Here is a 27151-nt window from a genome sequence, read left to right as displayed (position 1 = left end):
TCGGCTAGCCTGGTAACGAGTTTCGCGAATATCACCCGAGCTAGACATCTGCCGCGATTATTAATTCAACCGATTATCTGGCCGAAAGTTCTCTCTGCCTGCTATGAAAAGTTACGGAACTCTGCCACCGCGAAGAAATGGAAAAGACGTCGTTTCGTTTCGCAGTTCTCCGTTATTTTCGGGGTTAATTAGCTTCCTTCGGGATTAAAGATCGCTTAGAATCCATCAATCTCATTTGGTTCCGCTTGTAGATATCGCTTACCTCGACCAGAACGCCTTTGAAATTCTGATTAATCGTCACGCTGCCGAGCTTCACGCAGAAATCGCCGATCTCGAATCGCGGACCCTTCGATTCCATCTTTTGCATTTTGTTCGTGTAGACGCTCGACATCTTGTACATTAAGAGATCGAACAGACCATCCGCTATCAGCGGCACCACTTTGTTCCCTGATTCTAGAATCGCGAAGGCTGACGCTGGCTGCTCCGAGTTGTGGAGGACGTGGAGAGTTCTTTGAGCACCTTTAACAAATGAAAAATAAAAAAATATAGAATCAACTTTCCGAATGTGCAAGGAAGACAGCTTTTTTCCTCCTTTTTCATATCAATGCAAATATACAAATAGAAATTGTTACGTCGCGTGAAAAGGTCCGCGCGACGTTCTTTATTGTCCGACCGTCAAGGCCCAAGCATCGTTAGAAAAACCCTAATAAACCTAAGGCCCCACCATAAACCGAGTCTCATTAGCTTGCAGGAACCTTGAATCCTGCAAGTAACTTCGGTTTATAGCTGGTACTTAAAAATGTCCTTAGGTCTATCGAACGTTCTTAAAGATTACGGAGAAAGCTGGTAGTTATAACGGGAAAAACTGGTAATTATATGATAGGGAAAACCAGGCATTTATATAATAGAAATGTTCGGATTTTCCTACGAGTCATGCCGGTAGGGTCTTTAGGTAGGTGTCTTTCCTCCGTAATCACCTCAGAACGTACTTCAGAGTTTCTATGGGTCCGACGGAGAGTTTCTATGGGTCCGACGGAGAGTTTCTATGGGTCCGACGGAGAGTTTCTATGGGTCCGACGGAGAGTTCATATAGTTCTAACGGTTTTCAGAGTTCCTACGGCTCTCACGGTACCTAGAGTCCCCATAGCTCTCACAGTGTCTACAGTTCCTACGGCTCTTATGGCTCCTATTGCTACTACTGCTACTATTGCTTCTACGCCACCAAGAGAGTCAACTCTACTAGTTCGCATCCCCAAAGGGCAGACACACAAGGGAGTTTAGTCAGTCAGTTCCAGTCAGTCAGTCAGTCAGTCAGTTCAAGTCACTCAGTCAAGTTAGACGGTCGAGGTCAAGCAGTCGACGTCTATTCATTCGGTTGATTCTGTCGATTCGATTCAGTCAAATTCGGATCTGATAAATCGCTACGTCTACTACGACGCGAGAGCCTTCATCTATCAGATTGGCAGTCAGAATCTGAGCAAGATCAAGGCAATCCTCATACTCAGCGACGTTACTAGTATGTGTGATTATACGAAGTTGTTGGAAAATATATAAGTTATAATACTGTTAATCACGGAGTTATATCATTTCAACCACCCCTATTGTCTTAACGGAAATCAGGGGATCGATCTACTCGCGGCGTCGATTATTATAATCGTAACGGGAATTTACGACTCCCGTTGACGTGTTCCCTCGCGATTGCGTCTCCCCGCGATTGGTCGAATTTACATAAATAATTTGCCACGAGGATATTCGATAAATTGTTTAATACTTTCGTGCAGATATTAGACAAAGTCGTGAACTTTCAGTCGATACTGCGAGTGATTCTACATTGAAAATTCCTTTGTTTTTTCAGAATCGAGTGTTAATCGCGTACCTGTTTGTCTAACGAGATTAAACAAATTGATAAAAGACACAGCTGCCCGATTTAACATCCGACAAATTCATACGTTCATTTATTTCGATGGTCTGTCATTTTCTCGTGTTACTTTGTCGTATACGCTGTAACGACTTCCTCTGCGACGGTAGAAACTTTTAGGCCACTTCTTAGATGTTCGTGTCTTACGTATGACAGCGCGTTGACAATTGCTCTTAAGATAGACTGTATGGGAAGCAAGCGCGACAGAGACGTGGAATCGCGCACGATGATGTACGTCCAGGCTTAGTATGCTGCAAGTTGCTTCTGTTTACACCGGTATGCACGTGGATATAACGCGACCGAGCTAAACTTGGACGCAACTTGAAGTTCAGCCGAGGCTACGTGCAACTTCTATCCGGGCTCGTATGTTGTCAACTTGTACGATGAATCTCCGGACGCGAAAACTATCGGGATTGGCCGGCACGACGATCTCTATCCCCTCGTTTTCCGATAAATTTCCAATTCCCAGACGGCTAGTTAACGAGAACTAATATCCGCGGTTTAGTCGATTCGCCTATTTCCTCCGACTTCCTCTTCTCTGCCTAACAGGAGGAAAACAAACTTTCTCGTCCGCTTTCCGTCAGTGATTTATCATAACTATGTTCTTCCGAAGCTAGGGAAATATCTGGGAATTATATTTTTCGAGCAACTTGGAATCGTAAGTTCGGCGTATCTTTCATGCAAGATCGAGATTGCCTTTGAATAATTTTTAAACGAAGCAATTTTTATTGATCCTCCCTTTACACGGATTATATATTTTTATATATTAATTAGAAAGAAGTTCGATACATCGATATTATTATTAATATATTAATTGGAAAGAAGTAATATCGGTCACGTTGATCGTGTCGCAGTTTTTATCGCTAATTTGCTCGATCTTTTGACGACTGTCGTCAAATGCTTCTTATTGCAAGTTACCCGATGGAATATACAAATTCCGTGAAAAATGATTTTGATCACGCGAACGATCGAGAGAGAAGGAGAAACGCGTACCGAGCCGATTCCACCATTTTCACGTTTCAATCAGTTGGTTGGATGTAAACAATTATACCGTCATCTGCGATTTCGCGTAATACGAGGGGATTAAAGTCGATCAATTGAAGCCGACAGAAGATGATAATGTAGTTGGAGTTTGATGCAGCGAATAATAAAATCAGACAGGATCGATTTGTACGCGGGGTGAAATGGAAATCTGACAGGTTCGAAGCTGCATTTCGTTATCCGGAATGAGATTATTTTGCCGTTTTCAGAATTGAAATCAACAGGAAGCGATAATGCGTTTACAATGACAATTCTATGCAACATCACGCGTTGCTTTTGTCAGTCATTTACAACTTTTTCATTCTACGCCTTTTCTTTTTTTTTTCCATCACGCAACGTATAAATTTCCTTTTTTTACGGCCCCCAAATTCGCGCAGCTTTATTCAACAGATTCGTAACATTTTTTGCAATTACGTGTTGTAGCTGGTGCGCGTTTCTGCTCTCAATAAAATTAATTCCCCGACACATGGTGCCATATTTTACGATCCAAAATTCTACTCTATGGTATGTTAGTGCTTTGTTTAACGAAACCGTATTACTTTTTGTAATCACGCGACGCCACGATCCTCCGTCAAATCTCGTACGATAGGACGAGGTGAAAGAAAAATTCGATTACGAGTAATTCCAAAGATTAATACCAGGCCAGACAGAAACATACGACGTGCGAACTCCACTGAATATTCATAATTCATCCGACATAACCCCTCACCTGGTTTGTCCACCATAATAACAGGCCATTGCCGCGTGCAAACGCATGAATTATTTATGGCTTAAATTATAACACACCCTCTACGCGCCGTCAAATGACAAAATTCTTAATTACGGATCGCGGAATCCGCGGACAGCTTTATGCTCTTTAATTGTACACCACTTTACACCCTTATTTATTGCCACCGGTTGTACGTAATAACGTAAACGTTATCGTTTTTATCTGTTTTTCCGTTTTAATAGAGGGACGGCCGCGTCTTCTGCTAAGATACGAAGTAAGATACGAATTAATTAACGCTATGCGGTGAACGTGTTCGTCGCTATTAAAATATGGCTACGATCCTTCCACGTTTTATCTCGTATCAGGAAGGGATGTTTGTTTCAAGCGGCGATAGTTAACGCATCGATTTTAGGAAAATATCCTACGAATAAACAGTCTACGCGAGATGTAAAAGCGTAGAATTGCGTTCGAGAAGTCCGCAAACTGTCGATTTGTAACTTGGCAAATCGATAGCTGAGGATCAATTTTCGTAAAGATTCGCTGTATTTTCTCAGGTTACGAAAACCTGTCGCGACAGATGATAAAATTAAAATGAATTAATTACGAAGCTAAATGGATGACGCTCTTAAGGATCGAAACTGGAGATAGTTCAATTTTGATTTGCGCCACTTTAACTTGCCAATGAACGTTATTAATTATGCAAAAGGGGTGAAACCGGGTACAAGGAATAATCTAAGCCAAAGGTAAGCGCGCGATATCGTGTTATAGTCTTTACAGAGATACGTCTGTTAAGAAAAGTCTAAGCTGCTACGCAGCCTTAGTTTTTAATGAACTTCGTGCGCGTGAAGCCGAGTGAAATGGAAATTAAATAAAATCCATGTACATGTAATTAAACGAAAGGTCTGTGCACTGTAATAATTAAGACAATCACCATGGGCATGATGTGCGCGTCAGCATCGTGCGTTGCGTAACGAGAAGGATTCGTCGAAAGTGAGCTTCGAAAGGGGAGATTTTGTCGATACAACGTACGCGCGCGGTGTGCGAGAGCTGCGACCTATTTCCGCTTCCATAATTTCCCGAAAACAATGGGAACGCACGGGCGGCAATTCGGATTAACGAACAGGCTGATTAGAAACATCCTTTCCGCTCCTCCGCTGCTTTCTGCGGGGTAATTCGCGCCAGCGACCGTGTACGGCCCTGTGACGCGCCGCATGCCGCATTCCGCATCGTCTGCATCGCACGTATGCATCGCGACACGGATGTACGGTCGCTGCAGGAGCCGCAAATGTGACCCGCCACCCCCAGCATCCGCAAGGATCACCGAGCAATAACATCTTATCGGTGTAATGACCCCGAAATAAATTTGTAGCAGCTACGTTACAGGCAAACTGATCCTTCGACTAATCTATACAATTTAATCAAAGTTATTAGTACAGTTATTAGTTAGCCGTTTCTGTTCCATCAAAGATACCTCAGCCTCTGTCAGTAGGCAGTGTCTGCTTCGTTTTTGATGAAATTCGCTGAATGTTTAAACAGCGTGTTTAAAAAATGTCTAGATTAATACATAATTGCATTTAGCGTTTTAAAAGATAGGCGGTTTGACCTCATGAATTTATTTTACTACGGTAGAACCTCGTTTGTCCGAATAGTTCGAGGGTCACGGTAGTTCGCATAGCCGGATAGTTGGGATAATAGAGACTCACTTAGGAGTTCGTATATCGGAAGTTGCGTTTGAATTTGTTTGCATGAACGAGGTGCGGATGAGCGAGGTTCTCCCGTACAAGGAGTCATTCTACATGCAGTATGTCGATAGTTTGAAAGGGAGAAGACGCAGGAGTGCTCCGGCAGCAATTCGAAAGAGATCCCGGAGCACTCCTCTTAAGCGTTAGGTAGGCCACCGTGGGGTTTTAGTCGGTGAGAGTTCGACACCACCCCGCCGCTCTTCTGGGAGCGTTACATGTCCATGAGGATTTACCCACGTAAAAGAGAAGAAAGATAAGTATATCGATGGTTGAAATAACAGTAAATATCAAAGTGAATTTGAAAAGAAACAATTCTCAGGGTTGATCAGCATGGTCTCTGAGCGAGCCATTTATAAATGACGATGTTGAGACATTCGGATGACCAGATATCTGTAGACGTAAACGTCCTGACAAACAGTGACAATGTCTCTGTGTAGTAATTCCTGGAAATTCCAGACTAACCGTGCGAGTGTAGCGATTGATCTGTTGTGCAATACGTGTGTATCTGATATATGGTGAACAGTAAACATCAAGGTGAATTGAAAAAGAAACAATTCTCAGGGTTGATCAGCATGGTCTCTGAGCGAGCCATTTATAAATGACGATGTTGAGACATTCGGATGACCAGATATCTGTAGATGTAAACGTCCTGACAAACAGTGGCAATGTGTAGCAATTCCTGGAAATTTCACACTAACCGTGCGAGTGTAGCGATTGATCTATTGTGCAATACGCACGTATCTGACATATGATATCCTTCAACAATAAATATTTCTAAATAGGAAAGTTTGCGATCGAAGAGTAACTATTATTGCAAGATACGTTAAAGGTAATTTTCGTGCAACGAAACTTGAGAAATTCAACAGTTTGGAAGAATACCATAACTCGCAATCGCGAAAATTTGCCACCCACGCGTTGAGTTGCGTGTGGCAAAAAATTAATCTGTCCATCGATCGCCAGAGAAGGTAATCGGGGATATCGGGTGTATTCGGCACTCTGCACGTCCAGCTTCGCAATTGCAGCTCGTTATCGCAGCACGTCCGATAGCCGTGAAATAGGTCTCATAAAAAACGCCAGTTAGTAACGAATTACGAGATAAAGTTGGTCAGGGTATCGACCACGCGGTTTCCATCTCCGCCCGCAAATTCTTCAACTGTAATACCACCCCGCCAAACGTATTTACGATCCGTCACCTCTTCCCATCACGTTTCGTTTCTTTGTCTTTATTCCTCTGCCATTTCCTTCCGTTCTATCCTTGCCTTTATCCGAAATCGTTTCACTTTCTATCCCGGGGTCGTTCTGCTTCCACCTGTTATACACCATTCTCACAATCTATCGCGTTTGAGTTTTATCGTTACGATGCAGGTCCAGACGTGGCCATTAATTACTCTCATTGAGCGATCGCGCCGCTGAGATTGCACCTGTCTTTGTCCGGAGTTATCAGCCGCGTTAATCGAATTTCGGCGCGCGAACATCGCGGATCCGCGAGCATTTTGCTTCACGGTTGCTCACGTGGCCGCTGGAAATTATTAACGAAGCGTTACTGTACGAAGCGGCGAATTATTTGGTCGATAAATGCAGTTACGTGCTGGCCCGGCGTACAATGCGGCTTTTCCGATTTTCTTCTTATTATATTATCGATGATATCGACCAGTCTGTAAGTGAATGATATAAATGTAAATAAATATAACAATTCCGAAATCGATAGAGGATGATTTCCAATTGAAAATTTCTCTTTTTCCTTGAAGGGCAGTTTTAAAAAGCGATTCAAACCATCCTGTAATTTCGATTGTTACGTGTCAAGAAGATATTGTATTAATTTGCTATATAATTTTGTTCTCCTATAAACTTTCATACCGGATGTCCTATTCTTTTAATAAAATTCATTCGCAATCGCGACTCGGTTGAGGTATTGCAAGAAAATTGCAAAGGTTACGCCGAAACTTTGTGCTTTACTAAGTGTCAGCGCGATATCTAAGTAAACGGAAGAGAGGATAAATGATTTCTATACTTACGAGCAATGGGAATATCGTTCTGGACATCCGCACTATCAACTTGAACGTCACCGTGTGTGGTTACACAAAGGAATAAATGTCCAGGATATTTGAACCGAGTCAGAGACTACTTTCACTCGCTTCGGATCTTCATCAAGTTTTAGGAAAATTGCACGTGATGTACGTTCTTTGATATTTGTCTCGGATCCTCGTTCAAACGTCACACCGTGGAACGCGTGAACGTGGCCCGCGAATTTTGGTTTTTCCCCCGAATCGTTCAAGTGCCGCGGTCGACGAATTAATACGCACTGGATGGAACGTCCATCTCTAATTTATTGTCCATATCGTGGCACTTGCACGTATCGGGTCAGCGGATCGCGTCGCTCTAGTTTGAAACGTCTATGATAAAATATCGGTAATATTGCTGCCTCGATAGTCACGCCGAAGTCTGGCTGTTCGCCGAGAGTTTTGCAACTGGACGCGGAGAGGTTCTTGCACTGTGTACAAGTCGCTTCTAAAGTGGTTTCACTTGCAGCAGTTAGAATTAAACGTAATAGATGTTCAATTGTGTACGATGCGATAAGAAATAGTTTATTTAGGTGGATGAAATAAGGCTGAAATATAATTACGTAGATCGGAATAAGTAGATCGAGATGGAAATAATAATTTTCATATATCAATTTCTTGACTTTTCATTCTGATCAAACGCTTTTTCCTTGCTTTCGACACATACCGTACAAATTGAGACTGTGTTTCGGAAATCCTGCTATCATAAGAATAAGATCTTCGTATTACTTGCAGGAAATACAATAAAAATTTAGACGATTTACAGATGAAACCGACTTGTTCGAGGAATTTGAACGGACGACTAAAAGCGTCGGACTTAAGAAGGAACGCGACAGTGGTAGACGATGCTTAATCTTTATGCGTTTCAAGTATCGATGCTCCATTAACCGCGCGGCGCGAGATCGCGAATTTATATTCTTTAACAGAGAAACGTTGGCGAAACTCGGACGTAAATTAATGCCCCTCGACGTTTCTCATCTCTCAGAGGGCCTTTTCTCAGCTACGACGTCGCTGGCCCTGGCTCGATCATTTTGTCACGCTATCTTTCCGCGGGCTTTCAACGTTCCAACGAATTTACGATCGAGTTATCAATTTTCTTTTTTCAAACGCGTCGAATTTAGAGGCGCGCTTGGCGGGCTGAAATACGTTCTGGTTTCGTGGCAACTTTTAAATAAAAGTAATGCTGGCTTCGGATGGTAGCCCGCCATTAAAAATACGCGCAGCGGTATTTTTCGCGTAGACGAACAGCTTTGTGGGTCGAATAATGGTGGCATTGTCCTGTGTGAAAATAAATCGTAAATCAACGATGCGATAGAAATACGATTTCAATGACCACACGGAACACACGGTACATATTATGTATATGTTGTTTCATTGTTGTCCTATTGCCAGATGGTTTCGGACGTGTTAATTCAAGCGATGTACGCTAGTTGAGTCACGAAGAACACGTAGCGTATTCAGGGTGTGGGATGACGTAGGATTTAATTTTACATTTCACCATTTCTACAGGCGTAATATTTATTAGGCTAAAAAGTATCTTTGACAAATGGGCGTCATTTGTTAAGATCGACGAGACGGATCTATCTTTGGCTGGTAACGTATTTAACTCGGTATGCGAAACGAATAACATCTATCCCTGATATTAGATCGCTAATAGGCTCTGCCGACCAGTCTACGCTGTTAAAGATATTATCGCTTGTAAAGATATTTCGCAAGGAGATAGTCGATTTGTCATTATGTAGGTTTATGAGCCAAGTAAACCAACAACTTCGTGTTCTCGTTAACAACGAGTAGAAGATTGAGACTTATCTATCGAGATTGTCGTTCATCGATGGACCCTCTTTAAACGGTCGTTTTCTCACGACGTCGCCTCCTAATCGCTATTATTTTTCAAACTAAACATTTCACGATACAGTGGGAAAAGAGAGTGGAAGAAGAAAAGAGAAATACGGATCTGGCAAATCGTAAGACGAGCGCGTTTCATCCTTCCAATGCGAGAATTTCCATCTACTAACGCGATGGATATTAAAAGTTGCAAAAAGACAACCAAGCCTCTATTCTGTTCTTGCTTTTTTTGCACAAATACAGTATCTTGTATGACGGCGAGAAGGAAATTCCGCGAGTGTGTTCGTATCGACGAAAGAAGAGAGATGGGAATATCGAAATACTTCCGACAGAGGCTTTCACAGAGCAAACTTATTCCTTTTATCATTTTCGTCTTTCCCTTGTTTCTCGCTAATAAGTATAGGGATATCGAGTTTATAAACTTTGACCGGGCAGCGTCGATCGACTGGCAGCAGCTGCAACTTTTAATAAAGCGATCGCAAATCTTGTCGGCCGATCGAACGAGCAGCGAGAGAAAAGTGACCCTCTTGAAACGCGACCCTCTCTCCTTTCTCTATCATCTTAGCTGGGTTCCTTCTCGCCGTACCACCGTGTCTCATTCTCCCTTCGATTACACCGGCATAGGGGTATTTGTACGAATAGTTTGGCCAACTATTGACTTTGATAATAATGTTAGGGTTTAAGGAGAAGGTTGGAACGATGTGGACCAAGTTAAGCGTCCCGGCTGATCGATAAGGACCTCGCGTTTGTTACGCCTTCTAATTTCTCAGCAGCCTCGCTCCACCTATTGCCTATCCTTTTAAATCTGTGTCTCTCTAAATCAACCAACGACACGAGATTATTTTTCCTCTTCAGCTTACGTAATCCTTCTATTACCATCGCACCACGTTCACGTTAAATTAAACACGAGAAGCAACTGGGAAAATGAGGTAGGCCCGTCGAAAGATCGATATCCCAGTTGGAAGAGAAGATCGTAACGACTATCGGCTACGTTTTATTCTCTCTGAACCTGCAGGCTCATTGCTTGCTTGCGTGTTTACGCTGTCGTTTTAAGAATCCTGACAAATCGGGGTCGATGTCGATGATTAATGGAGAAAAGCGCCGCGGCGCAGTCCGACACACTCGTGTGTTCCTTCCTTCGTTCTGGCTTGTGGAATTCGTTCCGTGGAACATGGACAACGAGAGGCGCGCGAGTCACAGTCGTCGACGTGGTTCTCGTATTTCCACGTTGCTCGGCTCCCCTAGTTGCAGAGAGCTCTCGTGACGCAAACAGACCGGACCACGATTCCATTGTATCCTGGCATCCCTCCGCCGCACGGGGTCGAAACGAAAAATCTCGTCGGTTGGTGCCGCGGGGAACGAGGGGGGAGCACTTCATTGTCGAGCAATTTATCCTGCATTCAGCCGTACGACCGATACGTTGAATCCTTTTTTGGGCGTGCCCCGGGCCAGATGAGTGTTGTGGAATCGTATTTTATTGCGGCCCTTAATTCGACGCAGTCTCGTTCCCTGTTGTGCAGGCTCGTGATTTCGCTCGATCGAACGCGCTGATGCTCCTGGGTCGTTTTCAATGTTTGGCGCACCGATCACTCCATCGTTCGGACGCTGCAGTCTCTATGCAAAACAACGCTTGCACTTTTTCTTCCCTTATTTCTTTCTTCGACGAATTTTCTGCCAGGATGTTGCTTTTTTCTAATGACGATTATATTCACGTTGAAGAGCATATGTATAGGTTCGATCGGGTATATTCTTCAGGTTCAACTTAACTTCTTCGTCAGGTTCAACTGACGATAAGATCGATGTTCGCGATTGCTGTTATTGCGATCATTTGACAAGCTACCTATCTTCAGCCTTTTTTCATTTCTTATTTATAAACCAGACGATCGAGGATGTATCTGCAAGATGACGGAAAGTCTTTCGATACGAACATATGCAAACAGATATAACAGTTCAGGTAATTTGAATGTGCGCGACAGCTGATCCAAATTGTTAAATTCTCTACTGACTTTGTACTGTACGTTCCGGTAAAATTCGCGCACACCGGGACTGCAAGACGACCGAAGTAGCCAGATTTTACGAATGGTAACGTACATTCAGTCGGTTGGTCGATGAGTCGTCTAATTGTGCCTTTTTCACTGATCAGCAAATTGCAGTTTCCACCGAGAGACGCTACTTTCATCCTCGAATTCCTCCATTGAGTCCATTGAAAAGCATAGAGCAAGGCCGCCGTTTCATTAGGCCGGCCATAACATCTGACAAGCAATCTAAGCAATTAGTCAAGTGGCCGGAGTACGCAATTAAAACCGATTGACCCCGTGAAAAGCCGCAACGTTCGCTTCGCCATTCAGCTCTTCCGCCTCCTCTCCTTCTGTTCCACGTTTCTCGCTGCTCGGTTGCATCGTTCGCGTTGCAACGTCTGTTGCACCACGACATCAAGGGCTGGTCGCGTTTCACCAGCAATTCGAGGGTGAAACCTCGTTGAAATCCACGGTGTATCGCGGTGAATTTCGGCCGCTTTGAACTCTCTCGATCCGGCACAATCGAGTGTATTAAAACCGATTCGAGATTGACGAGCTTCATTCACTGATTGCTTTGCTAAGTCCATTGCGCTGGTTCCGCGATTCCGCGTCCATGAGATTGCGTTGCTTTTGCGGGAATTGCGCCCGTCAGATCCTTCGCCTCTCCATCGATATATTTTTCTTTGATAGGTTTCCTTTGAAGGGACGTTCGAGAGTATGGCTGCTCTGAAGCCTCTTGCGCTTTATAGTTTTTTCTCCAATGTGTGTTTGTTTTGCGAGGAACAACGACAAAGGAGTTCGAAGAATTCTTTTGGTTTCCACGCTTTATAAAATGTCTTGCAACTATGTATGGGATACATCGTACCTTGAAAGTACTTTGTAGTTCCATTATGAACAGTCGGATATTGTTTTGAAGATTTTGCAGCGCAGGTGATAGAATGATACAAAAGATATACAGTTTTACTGCTTCTCCTACTCTCGCTGCTATTAATTATTAACACGTAATAATATATATTATTAATTAAGTATCGATGATCCACGTGTTAGTAATTTCGATATTCAAAAATGAGTATCTAATTAACTTAATTAATAACTTAACAGATGTTAACTATTATACATTGTGATGAAAAATCTGAGAACCTACTTATACCAGATATTTCACAATTGAAACGAAGGGAACAGGAAATGTAAATAATCTGGCTCAAAGAACCCACCGTCGAAAGTCGGAAATTAAAAATACGAATATCACCTCTATAGCACCAGTCGGTTTCGACGTCGATATGACACGATGCACCCTGTTTCTGCGAACCAGTCGATCCAGTCCCCATTATATCTGCTACACTTGTTACTAATCATAAACGAGTGCGAAAGTGAGCATCGAAGACGGCGAGATTCCCGGTTTCGCCGTAGTAACTCGGTGCTCGTCGCGCTCTCGTGCACGAGGGTTGGGGCGAACGTTGCGCAGGGGGTTTCTGTGCGCGATGCCACAGCCAACCGACGCTAGTATCTAGGGGGCTGTTTTCTCCCTCTCAGTTGGCCGCGATTCAGCGTCGGGTGTATGTCCCGCTCGTCGCGGTTCGACCGACGCGAAAACACGGCGATTGTCACGAGCAACGTTTCCTACGGGTGGTCTTCTTCGTCAAAAATCCCGCTCCCTCCCCTTGCGTATTCTCGTGACAGTAAATCACAGTGCGTCGACGTCTGAATGATAGAATATCGGCGAGTTCGCGCTCTTATTCCAAAACTAATATTGTTGGTGCGGCTCGTTTCGAGTATAATCGTAGAGAAGTGTGCGAGAGTCGAAGGAGACAGTGTTAGCGCAGTTAGTATCTAAGAGGGAAGTGAAAGGAAGGAAGAGAAACGGGATAGGGTTTTCTATTCGACCAGAGAGTCGCAGGACGTTTAGATCGGTGTGATACGTGGTGCCGGATCTACGTATCCTTATACTCGGTTCGTTATCGGATGTTTCAAATTCGTTGGATCGGTGATTTAACTAGATGGATAAGTCACGAATGTCACGGATAATTGGGAGAGTTTGACTGATCCCGAGATAGCCAAGGCAGCCCTCGAGGGATCCCAATCGGTTAGGATCCGACGAGAGCCGATCGGGGTATAAATAAGAAGCAGAACGGGCCAGTTATTTCCATCGTGACGCACAGTCGCTGCTACTGTCTCTGTGTTCCGGGGTATACGCGGTGGCGAAAGATTGATTGCGTTAAAGAGGAACTAGCGCGCGATCGCTTGACTCGTTTGCCAACCCGTTCCGATCCGCTGCTCCCCTAGAGCGCTCGAATAGGAACGTGCATTTCGGCCAGCGAAATAATTTTCAATTTCGGCTGTTCGTCACGCGGATTAACCCCGTCGAACCGGTCAATAATCGTAACGCTGTTCGATTTATTTTTCCTTCGTCTAAATATAGTTCTGCTTGCTGGCGAATCTTTCTTTAAATCTTCTACATTCTATCGAGTTGTCTAACCGAACCGAGGAAATCAATGAACATCAGCCAGTTTCCTTCGTATCAATCTCAACCTGTCCACGATGAAGTCTCTGCCTATCGTCGTCTATCATCGAGCTCGATAAAATCGAGTTTGCCGAGCTGCCACGGGACCTAAGACAACATGGACGGAACAGGGTCAGGGCTATGGGAATGTTGAACTGGCGGAAGCGGAATATCCCGGTGGAAACTCGAGGCACAGCCGAGTTGCAAGCCCGAGGAGAGGATGAGACGTCTGAAGGAAGAGGCCACATCGAACAATCGATCGCAGCTTCGACGATAATTGCTAAAGCCGATGCAGCAGTCTCCTCCACGGTTGAACGGTCGCTTCTCTACCGGTAATGCATCGTGAAAGGGTTGCACTGCGTGCTCGAACAACGTCGTGGCTGATCGTCTCGAGAATGAAAGGGACGCGCGATTCCTGAGCCGATCGATCACCGATCCTTCGTTTATTCTTCTGTAGAACGTGCAACAGACACGCGATATCTCGACGGATTTATGTTCTACCAAAGAGAAATTCTTAGATGATGTTTCGTTCCAGTGACCTGCGAGGAAATCGTCCAGCGACCATCGACTGAGGCTTCGACGAGTTTGTCGAGATTACGTTCGAAAAGGGGAAGGCAGTGGAAAGTGGTCTGCGTTTGAAGATCGGGATGTAGATGTTAATGGAGATATTTATGGAGGATATTTTAAAGCGATACGAATGATCGAGGATCGCTGTTAACGATTTTCTTTTAAATGATTTTGATGACAGCTTCGAATGATGGAAGTACGATGGTAGTTTGATGGATCAATGATTAATCGTCGACGAATAAATACGGTGCGTTTGGTCGATTTTATGTAAATAACTGTACGCTTAATGACGTCAAATTATTTGCAGCGTTTAATTGATTTATCGAGACATGTTCACTGGAACGAACTGGTTACGGTACCGATAGAACGATATAGATTTATCTATTTTCTTCGTCAATTTTATTTATCGAGAATCGAAATATCAGAAGGAGTATTATTTTTGCTATTTCCGCAAGATCGCGAAATTCCTTCAGAGTTTTTACATATCCTGGGATATCTGGTACAACGGTAGAGATGCTCGCCACGCTTCAGTCAACATATCAGACGGATTTTTCTCGCAACTGCAACGGACAGGCCCGAATGTACGCGTCTAGCCGTGAAAACATTCTACCATCGAGCACACACCGCTGAATAAACAAACGTAACTGCATTGTGTCTCTCGAAAATTCCATGAAATTCATTTTTCTTTAAAAAAAAAAAAAAAAAAATAACAAAAAGTAGAACATAGATAAAGAAAGGGAAAAGAAAAGGAGTAAAACTCTTGATAGGAGAAGAAAGATGGTCTGGATGTAATTTAATATAGAGGAGACAAGTTTGGAGGCAGTCGATCTGAGGACACAGTGGTGCACCCGGTGAAAAACGTGTGTCGAACATGCATCGTTTTTAGTAGGTCAGTACCGAGGGGGAAAGAAAGTTCGTAACTGGCGAACTTGAGGGACGTTGGTGGCGAGTGCATCGACGGAACACGGTGCATAAACATTTTCCGGGCCATCTGCTTGGCAAACGCAAGAACAACGTCCGATCGTGGACGATAAAACTTTTTACACCCGCATCTTCGTAATACGAATCACTGCACGAGGATTCTACGAGGAATATTGCGAGAACAAATATCATTGAGGGGATATTTTCTGGAGAACCGAGAATTGAAAACTAAGAGTCGAGAATTTCGCGAATTGAGATGCGAGAGCCGAGAATTGAACCGGAAAAATTAAAAACTGGCAGAAATTTGAGAATCGAGAGAATTGTTAAAAGAGTTGAGAATTGAGAATTCGGAGTGAAAGGTTGAGAATTGGAAATTAAGAACTGAAAACTGTATATCGCGAACTGAGAAGTGGGAATTGAAAGTTGAGGCCTGAAAATTGAAAACTCGAAGCTGCAAGCTGAGAATTGAAAATTAAGAGCTGAGAGCTGTATATTGCGAACCGAGAACTGGGAATTGAAAGTTGAGGCCTGAGAGTTGAAAACTCGAAGCTGCAAGCTGAGAATTGAAAATTAAGAGCTGAGAGCTGTATATTGCGAACCGAGAACTGGGAATTGAAAGTTGAGGCCTGAGAATTGAAAGCTCGAAGCTGCAAGCTGAGAATTGAAAATTAAGAGCTGAGAGCTGTATATTGCGAACCGAGAACTGGGAATTGAAAGTTGAGGCCTGAGAGTTGAAAACTCGAAGCTGCAAGCTGAGAATTGAAAATTAAGAGCTGAAAACTGTATATTGCGAACCGAGAACTGGGAATTGAAAGTTGAGGTCTGAGAATTCAAAATTAAGAAACTGGGAACTGAGAGAACCGAGGACTGCGAGTTGAGAGCTGAGAATCGAGAAAACTGGGGAGATATAGGGAAAAAGATATTCGTAAGGAGTTCGAGTGTGTAGCGTAGAATATCGTACTAGGATATAACATTAGTAGGACATCACTGGTGGAAGTTCCAAAATGAAATGGAATCGTTGTCGCGTGGCTCGCCGTGAACTCTGATGCCGATACGGGGTGGTGCGTCTTATCGAAACCGGGGCGAGGTGATTAATCGTCACTGCGGATACGTTGACGAGTCGATGCAGCCGGACTGCACGGTTCGTCGACGTGATTCTCGTCAGCTTCGTGCTTCTTTCGAATCAGTCAACGGCCTGACCCAGACTGCGGGTTGAATGACGTCCACGGAAAGGCAAGAACTCATGGAATTGCGTGGAATCACGAACGAAGATCGATTTCGTGACGACTCTTTTTAGATCCTTAAAGTATTGCACGATTAATACTGTCTTGAACGTTTGAACGAACGAAGGATGGTGATTTATCGATGAAATGTATTTTCATTTTTAATGTTTTATCCGGAGTACAGGAATATCGGGTCGATGGGAAAGTAATCTCGGTTTTGTGGATTTTATAGGAAGTAAATTTACAGACAATGATGTTGCTATTCTTTTCCATTGGCCCGTAAGCTTCTTGAAATTGAAAACTAAATTTTCATTTGATTCTATCGCAACAGATTGTAATTGAAGTTTGCAGCTGAACGAAAACAAAGCACAAACTGGTATATACGATCCATAGATTTTTAAAAAAGGATATTTCAATTAGAAAATCGTTCGAGCTTCGATACTCTCGTTCGAAATTCTCAATTAGAAGTTGGAGTAAAAAATAGGTCAATAGTCGATTGTTGTAGGAAAATATAAATTCTGATTGAGAAGAATTCCATATAATTCTCTGAGCTTTACGTAACAAACGTACCTGTATCTTAATTTATTTAAATAATTTCGCAAAGACTAAAGAAAGCTAACGGCTTCAATTTATCGTAATCTACTAATCAAATACGTAAAATTAGAGTATCTCAGCATGGAGAAACAGTTTAGTCGAGGAACCTATTTAGTTGAGGAATTTTCTTCGACATTGTTATTATTAAATAGACGCAAGGATTTCCTATTTTGTACGAGAGGATGGAACGGCGTTTATTATACGATTTACCGGCCGTATGGCAGGATTATTGGAACGGCAGCGAGAACGTTGGCGAGAGAGGACCGTAGCCATCTTCCACGTTGTGCAGAGAGGCTTTCGTTTCGCGTTGTACGATCGATCGATGAATTTAATCTGCGCAAACAGCGGATGGTCTAGCGTTATCAATAGCGGCCACTGATCTGCTTCTTCCCCTTATTCGTCGTCCCGTGACGACTGTTTGCATTTTGGATCCTTCGGTGAAAGCGCGCCTTCGGTTATGCTTTCAAGAGATTCCCTGTCAAACTCTCTGGCTGATTTTACATATCGTTGAACGTTCGCTTAACTTACTTTTTGTAGTCCTGGCTGTGAAAATAGAGTTACGAAGGAGTCGCTCAATAATATTACATCAGCGGAGCTTCTTTAAATCTTCATAACGTTATTACGATCAAAAGTATTACGTATTTCGATGACAGAATTCGAATACCTCGATTAACTTGTCCTTATTTAGGAAGCACAGAGGAGAATCGCTTGGACCGTTCGGAACTCGCAGATTCTCCAACTTTCAAGAACTTCCTGCCAAGTCTATTTATGTGGAACACACTACGAGCTAATTTTACTCGATTACATAATCGATTACGATTCGCGAGCCTTCGATTGTGTTCTCGTCGCAGTTACGACTGTAAGCCTTGACACGGGTTTCCAGTCGGCACGCGATAGTTAAATCGTTTAACAACCACGTTCTACGCAAAGACTGTCATTTATCAGGTTGTCCGAAAAGTTTCTTTCGTTTCGTAAGGAGATAATAGATGAACAGCAATTTCTGTTTTATTGAATTAGGTATGATCCATTTCGTTCTATTTCTGTTATTATATTCGTGCATAATTTAATAAATTAATATAAAACAAAAAACATTGTGCGTCTATTATTTCCGTATAAAACGAAAGAAACCTTTTGGACAACCTAATACATCGATTATTAATCGGAGTTTCGGTCGACAGAAATCTGATCAATTGAATTCGATCGTCCTTTTCGAAACATTTGTCAAATCGCCAGGTGAACTGTATTTAACAGATTCCAAATTTTCAATCTCTATCTTTGTCGACAAAGTTCCACGATTTTGCTATTTTTAATAAATTCTTGCACGTTAGCCTATGGAAATTTAATCGATCTGCTGTTGAAAATGGAAATGACGACTGTTCCAAGCTTCTCTACTTCCAAATTGCTAGGCGTCTCCTTTCCCTTTCGAAGGATTTATTAGATAGATTGAAATCTCTGCGAAGGTTTACTATTTTCCTGTGATTAAAAGTGCACATTGGTCTTCGAAGGTCTGAGAAACCTGCAATGAAAAATGCAGATGACGATCGTTTCGAACTTTTCGATCTTAAAGTTATTCGTCATCGTCTCTCGTTTTTCAAGTAGACCCGTTCAATTACAGAATGCCGAACTTGGCCACGGAATTCCCAGCGGCGTACAATAATTGAAATTAATCACCGGCGCAGATACAACTGATTTAATGCGCGGCTTAATCTAGGCGCTGACACGTTCAGCGCGCGACTCACGATGAGTTACGGCAATTCACGCGCAAGACAGCATCCATTTACAATGGAGACACTTACAGATTAGCCGTGCACAGGGTGTACCTGCGAGAATTCGCCGCGTTGCACGCTGTCCGCGCGAATTGCCCGCCGAGACCGTGAAACTTCCTTTCTTCCTCGATTTAATTAAAAATTTTACGGCACTTTGTACGCACGACGATAGAGAAAGAATGCCTATCTAAAGTCATCTGCATAAATGTCTTTGAATTATGATGATCGAATATGCTTTATTAATATTAATACTGTCCTATAGAAAGTCTGACGCGCTTCACATAATAGAAATACCTTTCACGTTCCAAAGAACGTTAGATGTTGCTAATTTTCATAATTTATTACTTATTTTCGCGTTTAAAAGCAATATTCTTTCACATTTAAATTCGACGAACATAAAGCAGATAGACAGCGTAGATTTCGTGAAAATTCTTTAAAACCTACCGGTACATCGGTGAATCTGTTAAAATTCTGTTTTACTCGTTGACAAACACACCCGACACACACTGTCGCGTGTTTATCTTCTTTTATTTATTTTTTTTTTAACTCTCCACCCACCCTTATCGTGTCAAAAAACAGGGGAGGAGAAAAATCCTGCAGCCTACGATCAGAGGAAAAATGAGTCAGAGAGAGATAGCAGTACGAAATAGCAGTTTGTTGAAGCGGTAGAACATTCGAATAGCAGATTCCACTCCATTTTCCACTGTAGCCCGAAGCACAGGTACCTCCATTTACAGATTAAACCACGTCACACCCGGTATAGAGGGTGAAGGGAAAATTGGCTGGTCCGGGCTCGTTCTTTCGAGGCTATTCCCTTTAAAAGGGTCTCGGCACGAGCTGGTACGAGTAGCTGCGAGCGAAACGACAACAATATCGGTGGACTCACGTGCGAATAGTGCCGCGTAAATTGCGCTTGACACCGGTCGATCGATGCGAATCGAAACGAACGCGGAGGACCGGAAGCGTTCGTGCGCGCTCCATAAATTGCCGATTTGTGGTCGTGGACGATGCAGTTTCCTGGTGAATTCTGTTTCACTCGTTTGGGCAAACGTCGTTCTTCGACGATAAGAAGAAGTCGAGCTTCGCAAAGGCAGACGAGACTAAAAGCGTGCATTCGTTTTACATTGGCTTAGGGCGGGTCAAGATCACCGTGCCGCGGTCAGAAAATTCTTCGACCCGCACCTCTTTGCTCCTCTGACACACTTGCCATCATTGCGCGCCGGATAACGAGTGTCTCGAACTTTTCTCTTCTCTGTTTTCGAAAGAAAACGGCAAGCCAGAGGTATACATATACAGTGACTCGCCAAAGTATTTCGATACTTATCGTAGAAAGTTCGTGTTGTACGGAAGATCGTGAAATTTGATCAGCACTGTAACGAAACACGACTGTTCTGATCGTATCCGTAAAATTTGAAACTAATACGACAATGTGAATGCAAAACGTGTTTACTGCGAACGTGTATACGAAAGAATGAACCGAGTTGCTAGAAGAATATGTTGCTGGTGAGGAATAAAGGTAACTTTAGTAACAGGGAATATATTCAAAGGACTGTAATCCTGTGTTGAAGGTATTGGAAGATCTTTCTATGTTGTTTAATAGGTAAATCTGGAGGAACGAGGCACTTTGTAGACTTCGTTTGAAGCGAGCTTTAATTTCCTGGTAAAGAGAGCACTCTGAATCCTTGTCCTGTATAAGGCCAAGATATATACCGAACATTAAATAATATCGTGCTTTAACTTCTGTTCGTTATTTGGATGTACTCTAAGTATTTAATATATCTTCCCGACGACGAACGATTTAATAAATGTTACAGTGAATCAAAGTCGGCTTGCTGAATGAAGCGACGCGGAAGTCAATCCGCGAAACATCGTACGACATAATCGCGGTTTATGTCGCGCGTTATTCGATTCGACGTGGAAAAACACGCGCGACAGCGCAGCTGTTCGACGGTCAATTAGTTTCGATCAGGAAGCAATTTCAGGGACGCGCTTAGTAGACTTTTTCCGCCAATAAACCGCTGCGTTATAGGTTCATTAAGCCGTTTCCTGAAGCGCCCAATCGTTCCGCTTTTGCCGTTGAATAGCCTTTAATTACGAATTTCTCGTTATTTGTTGGCCTTCGACTGTGTCGCTCGGCTGTCACGAATTTTCTTTTTCCTTTTTTTTGCCAACGTTCGCAACGCAGAATGTTTGCGATGAAAGTTCATTTTAAGAAAAGAGCAAGTGCTATTTTTAGAATAAAGAAGGAAGCAAGAGTTATGAAGTGTGTTGATTTTCGTTGAATGACCGAATGAATTTGCATAATGAAAGATTGAATGGCGCCGCGTTGAACAAGATGGTCTTCGTGACTGCAATTGCATCGATCAGAGCCATCAATTACACGAGGCAGGAGACCCTGTCAGAAACAGAGCACGTTTTCTGCAACATCCACCGGCAAATTTGATCGTTAATTCGTCGAATTCTTCGGACTAAATTCTTCCCGTGTCGAGACGAACCGCTTTAAAAACAAGCGTATTAAAGTAAGCGTTTGCATGTTAATCAGGGCATTACCAAACTCGTATTTCTCACGATTTTTATTTTTCAATCGTACTTCGTTGTTCTACTTTGATCCGCTACTTTTTCAAATTTTTTACAGTATTTAAAGCATGCATTTAATGGTGCGTTTTACTATCTTTTTCTATAAAACGTTAGAGTCCCATTTTTCTTGCAATTTTATCCTGCTTTTCTTCTTCCCTTTTCCTACATTTACATTTTTTACTTACTCTCTCCAGTTACGGATGCTCTGCTTTGTATTTCTTGTCTACAGTTTTTCTCTTGTACATGGAATATTTTTTATTCTTTGCACCCCCTCCCCCTCTCTCCTCGTTTCCATTTTTAATATGTTTTGTACTTTTTACTCGTTCCTCGTCTCATTCTCATTTTCTTCTCAAGTATTTTGAACTTTTTACTTGTTCTTTCTAAATGAATCTCTTATCTCGTGCCCTTTCGCAACTCCGCCAGCGATCTGAGAAGAAAATCTTTTATTTTCCTTAAGCTTCTTTGAAATATTCTTATTTGCTTTTAATATTTTCCTTCCACGTTTCGCATACTTTTTTAACTGGAAATTTCGAGATCTCGTTACGGGCGTAGATTAGAATTATTCTACCACCACCTCCCCTCCCCCTCACACCTTTCTACTATCTTGTTAGACTACGGTATTTTAATTCGAAGAAATTTCCGCAACTCCAACTTCGCGATACTTGTTTCGGAACTTGGACTTAATTTACTCCGTGAGAAACTTAGATACAGAAACTCTGCAGCAATTTTAGAACTGAATTCGCCATTTAGATTGTCAATTAAATTTTATAGCCGAGATTTTATTGCTCTATAAAAGTGTTAGCGGGGAAGGTCGGAAGCCTCGATTAGAATCGTTAATTATCGTGAAAAATGTTCGGAGGATTATAACAAAAGCGAGGCTCGAACACTGCTTTTCTTCGTGGTAGTCCCGAACTAAACCATCCTGCCATGAAGCTTGTAAGTCGTGGGTTTTTATTTTAGGCACTTGCAGCGCATAAAATTTCCTCGGGACTTAGGATTAATTTACCTACTTCCTAGGACTTTCCCTGTCAGTATATCTCGTCTCCTTTAATGCGTGTTACTTTCCTTCCTTTCCTCCCACTCCTTTATTTTTCCTTCATCCTTCGTCCTAATTATCATCCCATCCCCTTTCCCCCCTTTTTTTTATTCACCGTTTTATCTCCTTCGTCTTTTATTATGCAGCGTGCGTGCATATACAGAGATACTTGTGAGAAACTGGGTCAAGTTATCTTTTTTAAAGCGAAGACGGAAGAAAAATGCTCGAGATATTCCACTTTCCACTTCAAACGGATCCATCACGTTCTTCCGCTTAAACAATAGTACCTATAATCATACCATTTTTTAGCATCTCTCTCGAGACACGTGCTTCCATTCGTTTTTTAATCCAATTTGATTTGAAATTTAAACTTCCGCGCTTATTCTCTGCTCAGTCATCGTTTCTTCAGCCTTTGGCGTACGCTATCCTTGCGACGAGTAATTCCTTCCGATGGGTAATTAGAAAAGGAACCGGAGAACGAGGGAGAAAGGAAAAAAATGAGCGAGAGAACATAATTTGTCCCGGCTCGTTTGTAGGATTTGTGGCGGAGGCCGCGGCGAATAAAAAGAGGATCCTCTTTGTGCTCGCTGCCAGCCTTCACAAAGTGTACCCGTCGCTCGTACACAGGAATAAGTTATGAAACGGCGGCTGGATAAAAACTTTTTGATCCCTCTTTCCCGCAACGAGAGTCTTAAGCCGCACCCACGTCTCCTGCTCGTTTTCTTTCTCTCGCTCTTTCGCCAGGGAGATCAAGGACCCACCACCGATCGGTCGACTAAGAAGACGCCAGAGCTTCTCGCCCCCAATCGAATAACATCGGCTATCGAGTTTGCATGGAGGACGACGAGATTGAAATAGCTGCTGGCGGCTAACAGCGTGGATCTTTGCTTGTCGTACGATCGTGAGCTGCAGCAGAGATGAGGTTCTAGTTAGGTAGACAGAGAATTCTTTGTCGACTTTGATAAATAGATGCGGATTCATCGAATGATTTCGGTATACAGCGAGCGTGTAGGTTCCGAGTGTTGTTCGAGAGTTCCAACGTTAATGTCATACTGCATCATAAAACTCACTCCGTCCCATTGTCTGATTTTTAACGGTCTGCTAAACAACAACTTGAAAGATAGGACGAACGTTCGCCCTGTTACCATTCCATGTACCGTCCACTTAATTTCCATATGCAATATCTAAATAAAAAATTAGCCAAAAACTTGAAAACTTGGGGATTAAAGTTTGCTGTGCAATCAAATTTCCGTTATTTGCCATGGCACGAAATTTTCGCTCGCGTCTATCTAACTTTTCAATTACGAATTTCACCTGTACCGAGATAAGTTGGAAACCAGAGCCAAAGTTGCCGCTGTTGCCAAAGATGATCCTCGTCGAGGAAAATTCGCCCTTCTCTAATCCGGCGGACGCGTTGCAAGGTTCGCGTATCGAAAGGCCGCGTCGGCTAATCCGTGGGTAATTACGGTAAATTGAATCACGGCGACGGCGAGGAGGACGGTTGTGCGGCGTGGGTGCGTCGTCGACTGAGTTATCACCGTCTGCCAGAAACAGGGCCGGACCTCGTGACCCGATATTGCGCCGGAACGCTCCGATATTGGCAGCGCTTCGGCCTCTCAGAAACGAAGAACAATAGAAGCAGCGGCGTGTGTGCCACCGCTATCTCCGGCCGCGGCGCTCCCTTTTGCTTTTGCCCAACTTTCCGTCGAGTTTCCCCTTGATCGTGCCACCGGGCCACCGTGAACCAACCCCTTGCCTCGCGGCACACCCGACCAACCACCCCCGAGACCTTCGTTCGCGCGAAACGATCGCATCGTGCGCGAAAATAGACGCGATATGGGCCAGCACTCGTTGCATCGTCCACACACAAGAGATTGCAGAAAAATTGCTTCGATTCTATTCCTCCTTTCCCAACGTTTTCCCTTGTTTACACGCGAATTCTCCCTCTTTTTACGTATTTTTCTGCTTTTTTCGTCTTTTAAGGGAAATTAGGGAATCGTCAAAATAGGGGTGGGAGGCATCATCGATTTTGCGATCCGATTCTATTGGTGCGTTCTTTGATCGTAATTGGTAGCATCGCGGACTGAGCTTTTGGTGCTTTCCCCAGTCATCCACGAGTTAAAGTGGAATTATGTAGGTATATTCGCTTCTAAGTATTGATATGCTTGGCTTAGTATAAAATATGGTAATTGATATCGATTATTCGAGGAAATCGGTATGGAGAAGCTGTGGAAGTAAAAAGTTGGTAGAAATCGTAGGATAAATGTTAGATAAAATGTGCGAGAAATTGAGGATAAATAGGGTAGAAAACTGAAACGTATAAGCTGAATGCGTCACGGTGTGTACACACGTAGAAGCGAGCAAGAATTTTATTTTATTGTTATACACAGTTGATGAGATACTTATTCCAACATTTTATTGAACGTGTACTTCTTCATACTCCGGGTGTATACAACTTCCTTATACTCTAAGATACCAACCGGGATAGTAGTTCTCAGAGATTTCAATAATTTCCTAATGATTGTAGCTCATTTTCCACAAATGTCCTAACATTTACGAGCGATAGTATAAATAGCCTTAAACCATCAAGCAAGCAACACACGCGGAGACTAAAAATCCCGTTTCCATTTCCGATAACTCATTCCCTCACTTAAAAACAGTGAACGATCGACGAGATTTGCATGCAAATGCGAAGATGGTAGCCATAAAGATTACCATCTTCCCTCGTTTACCGGTATCGACGTTTAAAATTTAAACGCGAAATCTCTGTTTACAGCAGACGTGTCCAAGTTCAGTTTTACTATGTAGTTACTTAGGAAAAAGTATTCCCAACACCCGGTACATGGTCATGGCCTATCCGTCGAGACGTTCGAACGAGAAAATGTTATTAAGCGGCCGGTGAATTTTTGCATGCGCAGCGAGCCGCGGTGACGTTCGTATCGTCGCGAGTACTAATGGACTGCGACGTTTTTACAGCGGGGACTAAAAGCTCCGGCCCATAAAAGTGACGTTTCGCGTGCAAGCTATTTATTCTTTGCACAGTGCGTTCGCGACCGGCTGCTATTGCTCGTCGCGCGATAAGCTCGCGACAGCACGCGAACGCGAGCGTTCAAAGGCCGCGATTTCCGGTTCGATCGAGTCGTAGGAATTTCCAGCATCCTGTCCATGACTCGTCTTCTCCCTTGACTCCTCTATTTTCACTGGAAAAGCGAAGATTAACGTCGATAAAATATTACTTTACACAAAAGGCGTCTGGCATCCGTTTAAAAACGTCGTAGAATTATACACCGCTGAAGATAATTCGTGTCAGGTTCGATCGAGGCATTGCAGTCGTTCGTTCTTTCCGCGACGTGTATTTTTTTTCCTTTTTTAAAGCAAATTTACGGCAGTTTAACAAGTTAGGCAAATATCGTATTTTGAAGAATCATAGACTGCTTGGGATTATTTTCTTATTTGGAGGATTAGATAGATTTAAAGGATTATTTTCTATGTGGTTTTCATTCTCACATTGATATCCTTTTAACGATCGTCTTAAAGTCAAACTTTATTACAGTCATGAAACAACTTCCAACTGTGATGGGACGTATTATAGCGGCAACGATAGAATATTTAGACCACACGTTTCGCCTTTTCTTTTCTCTTTCGAAGCTTCAGCGTAAAACCATCGCCTGAATAATACACAACTTATCGAGTCTGCGAGCGATTCTCCGCTTCTATACGCGTGAATGGCGCGATAAAATCATTCGCGACGTCCGCTAATTGTTTCGAACGGTGTAATAAAGCGAAAGGACAGAACGAGAGTCGATGTTACGGTTGAACTTTAGGATAATTCCGAGCTATTACCACGTCGATAAGATGTTCCGCAAACACAGAGGGAAGAAGAGTTACATATTATCAGGGCACCTTGGTCCAACGTTCTTTCCATTGAAATTAGAATATAAAGAGCACCTCCTCGCTGGTGGCTGCTTCTAAAAGGGAAACTGCATCGTAAAAAACTGGCTGCGCAGTCAGCTTTCAAAAGAAAATTCACTTGCAGCGGTTCAAAGGGCTCCCAAATGACACACCGTGAATTTTTCCTCTCATCAGAGAAACTCGCTAACCGGTCGTTCTTTGCAACAAAATACGATTAGTCGTGCAAAGTTAACGTCCATCCACCGTTAAACGCTTTTTTATCCGCGCCTCGTTTAAAGGAAAGATCCGCGTTTCTATCGTGAAAACGCGTTTCCTCGTCACACTTTCGAGCTTGCCTAGAATCTTCCAGGTCCTTTCATATGCAAAGTTCGCGTTCTCCTCTTAACCAGCGTTCGCCTCTATATTTGCGCGCGATCATCCGCGTTCAATAACCGATTACATTCGCCCGTAGCTTTCGTTATGAAATGCTCTTGAAAAAAAAAGGAAAAAAGAAAAAAAAAAAGAAAAGAAGATGCATATATTCGCTATGGATAGCTCACTATCCTACAAGAGTGTTATGGCACGAGGCGAAAGCCACACGATGATTTTCCATATTTTGCCTGGGAATCGCGTTGAAATGCGCGGCGGATTCGCGACGAAAAAGAAGGAACACACACACACATACAGAGGATGGCTCGAGCCGGTCGTGGTATGGAAAAATGACCGTAAATATGCATTCCGCT

The 27151-nt window shown here is 43.0% G+C and overlaps 2 protein-coding genes across 8 annotated transcripts in view; one reads left to right on the top strand and one right to left on the bottom strand.

Annotated features, from left to right (window-relative positions):
• LOC126921776 (mediator of RNA polymerase II transcription subunit 20) overlaps positions 1-27151 on the bottom strand; it is a 162883-nt gene that overhangs the window by 3128 nt on the left and 132604 nt on the right. For 4 of the 5 annotated variants that reach the window (XM_050733645.1, XM_050733642.1, XM_050733643.1 and 1 more), the window contains one exon: positions 263-519. In XM_050733645.1, the coding sequence (XP_050589602.1) occupies positions 263-519 (257 nt within the window). Of the gene's footprint in view, positions 1-262; positions 520-12582; positions 12714-27151 lie in introns of those variants that run through there. The other variant, XM_050733644.1, reaches the window with a different exon arrangement.
• LOC126921744 (facilitated trehalose transporter Tret1-2 homolog) overlaps positions 12845-27151 on the top strand; it is a 120969-nt gene continuing 106662 nt past the window's right edge. Inside the window, exons 1-2 of one of the 3 annotated variants that reach the window (XM_050733575.1) lie at positions 12845-13155; positions 13753-14165. The gene's annotated coding sequence lies outside the window, so the exon portion shown is untranslated. Of the gene's footprint in view, positions 13417-13752; positions 14166-27151 lie in introns of all 3 variants that reach the window. The other 2 variants (XM_050733573.1, XM_050733574.1) reach the window with 2 other exon arrangements.

The sequence above is a fragment of the Bombus affinis genome, chromosome 11 (genome assembly GCF_024516045.1).
Source record: "Bombus affinis isolate iyBomAffi1 chromosome 11, iyBomAffi1.2, whole genome shotgun sequence".
In the NCBI taxonomy this organism is placed as follows: Eukaryota; Metazoa; Arthropoda; class Insecta; order Hymenoptera; family Apidae; genus Bombus; species Bombus affinis.
This window is presented reverse-complemented; position numbering and strand designations above follow the sequence as displayed.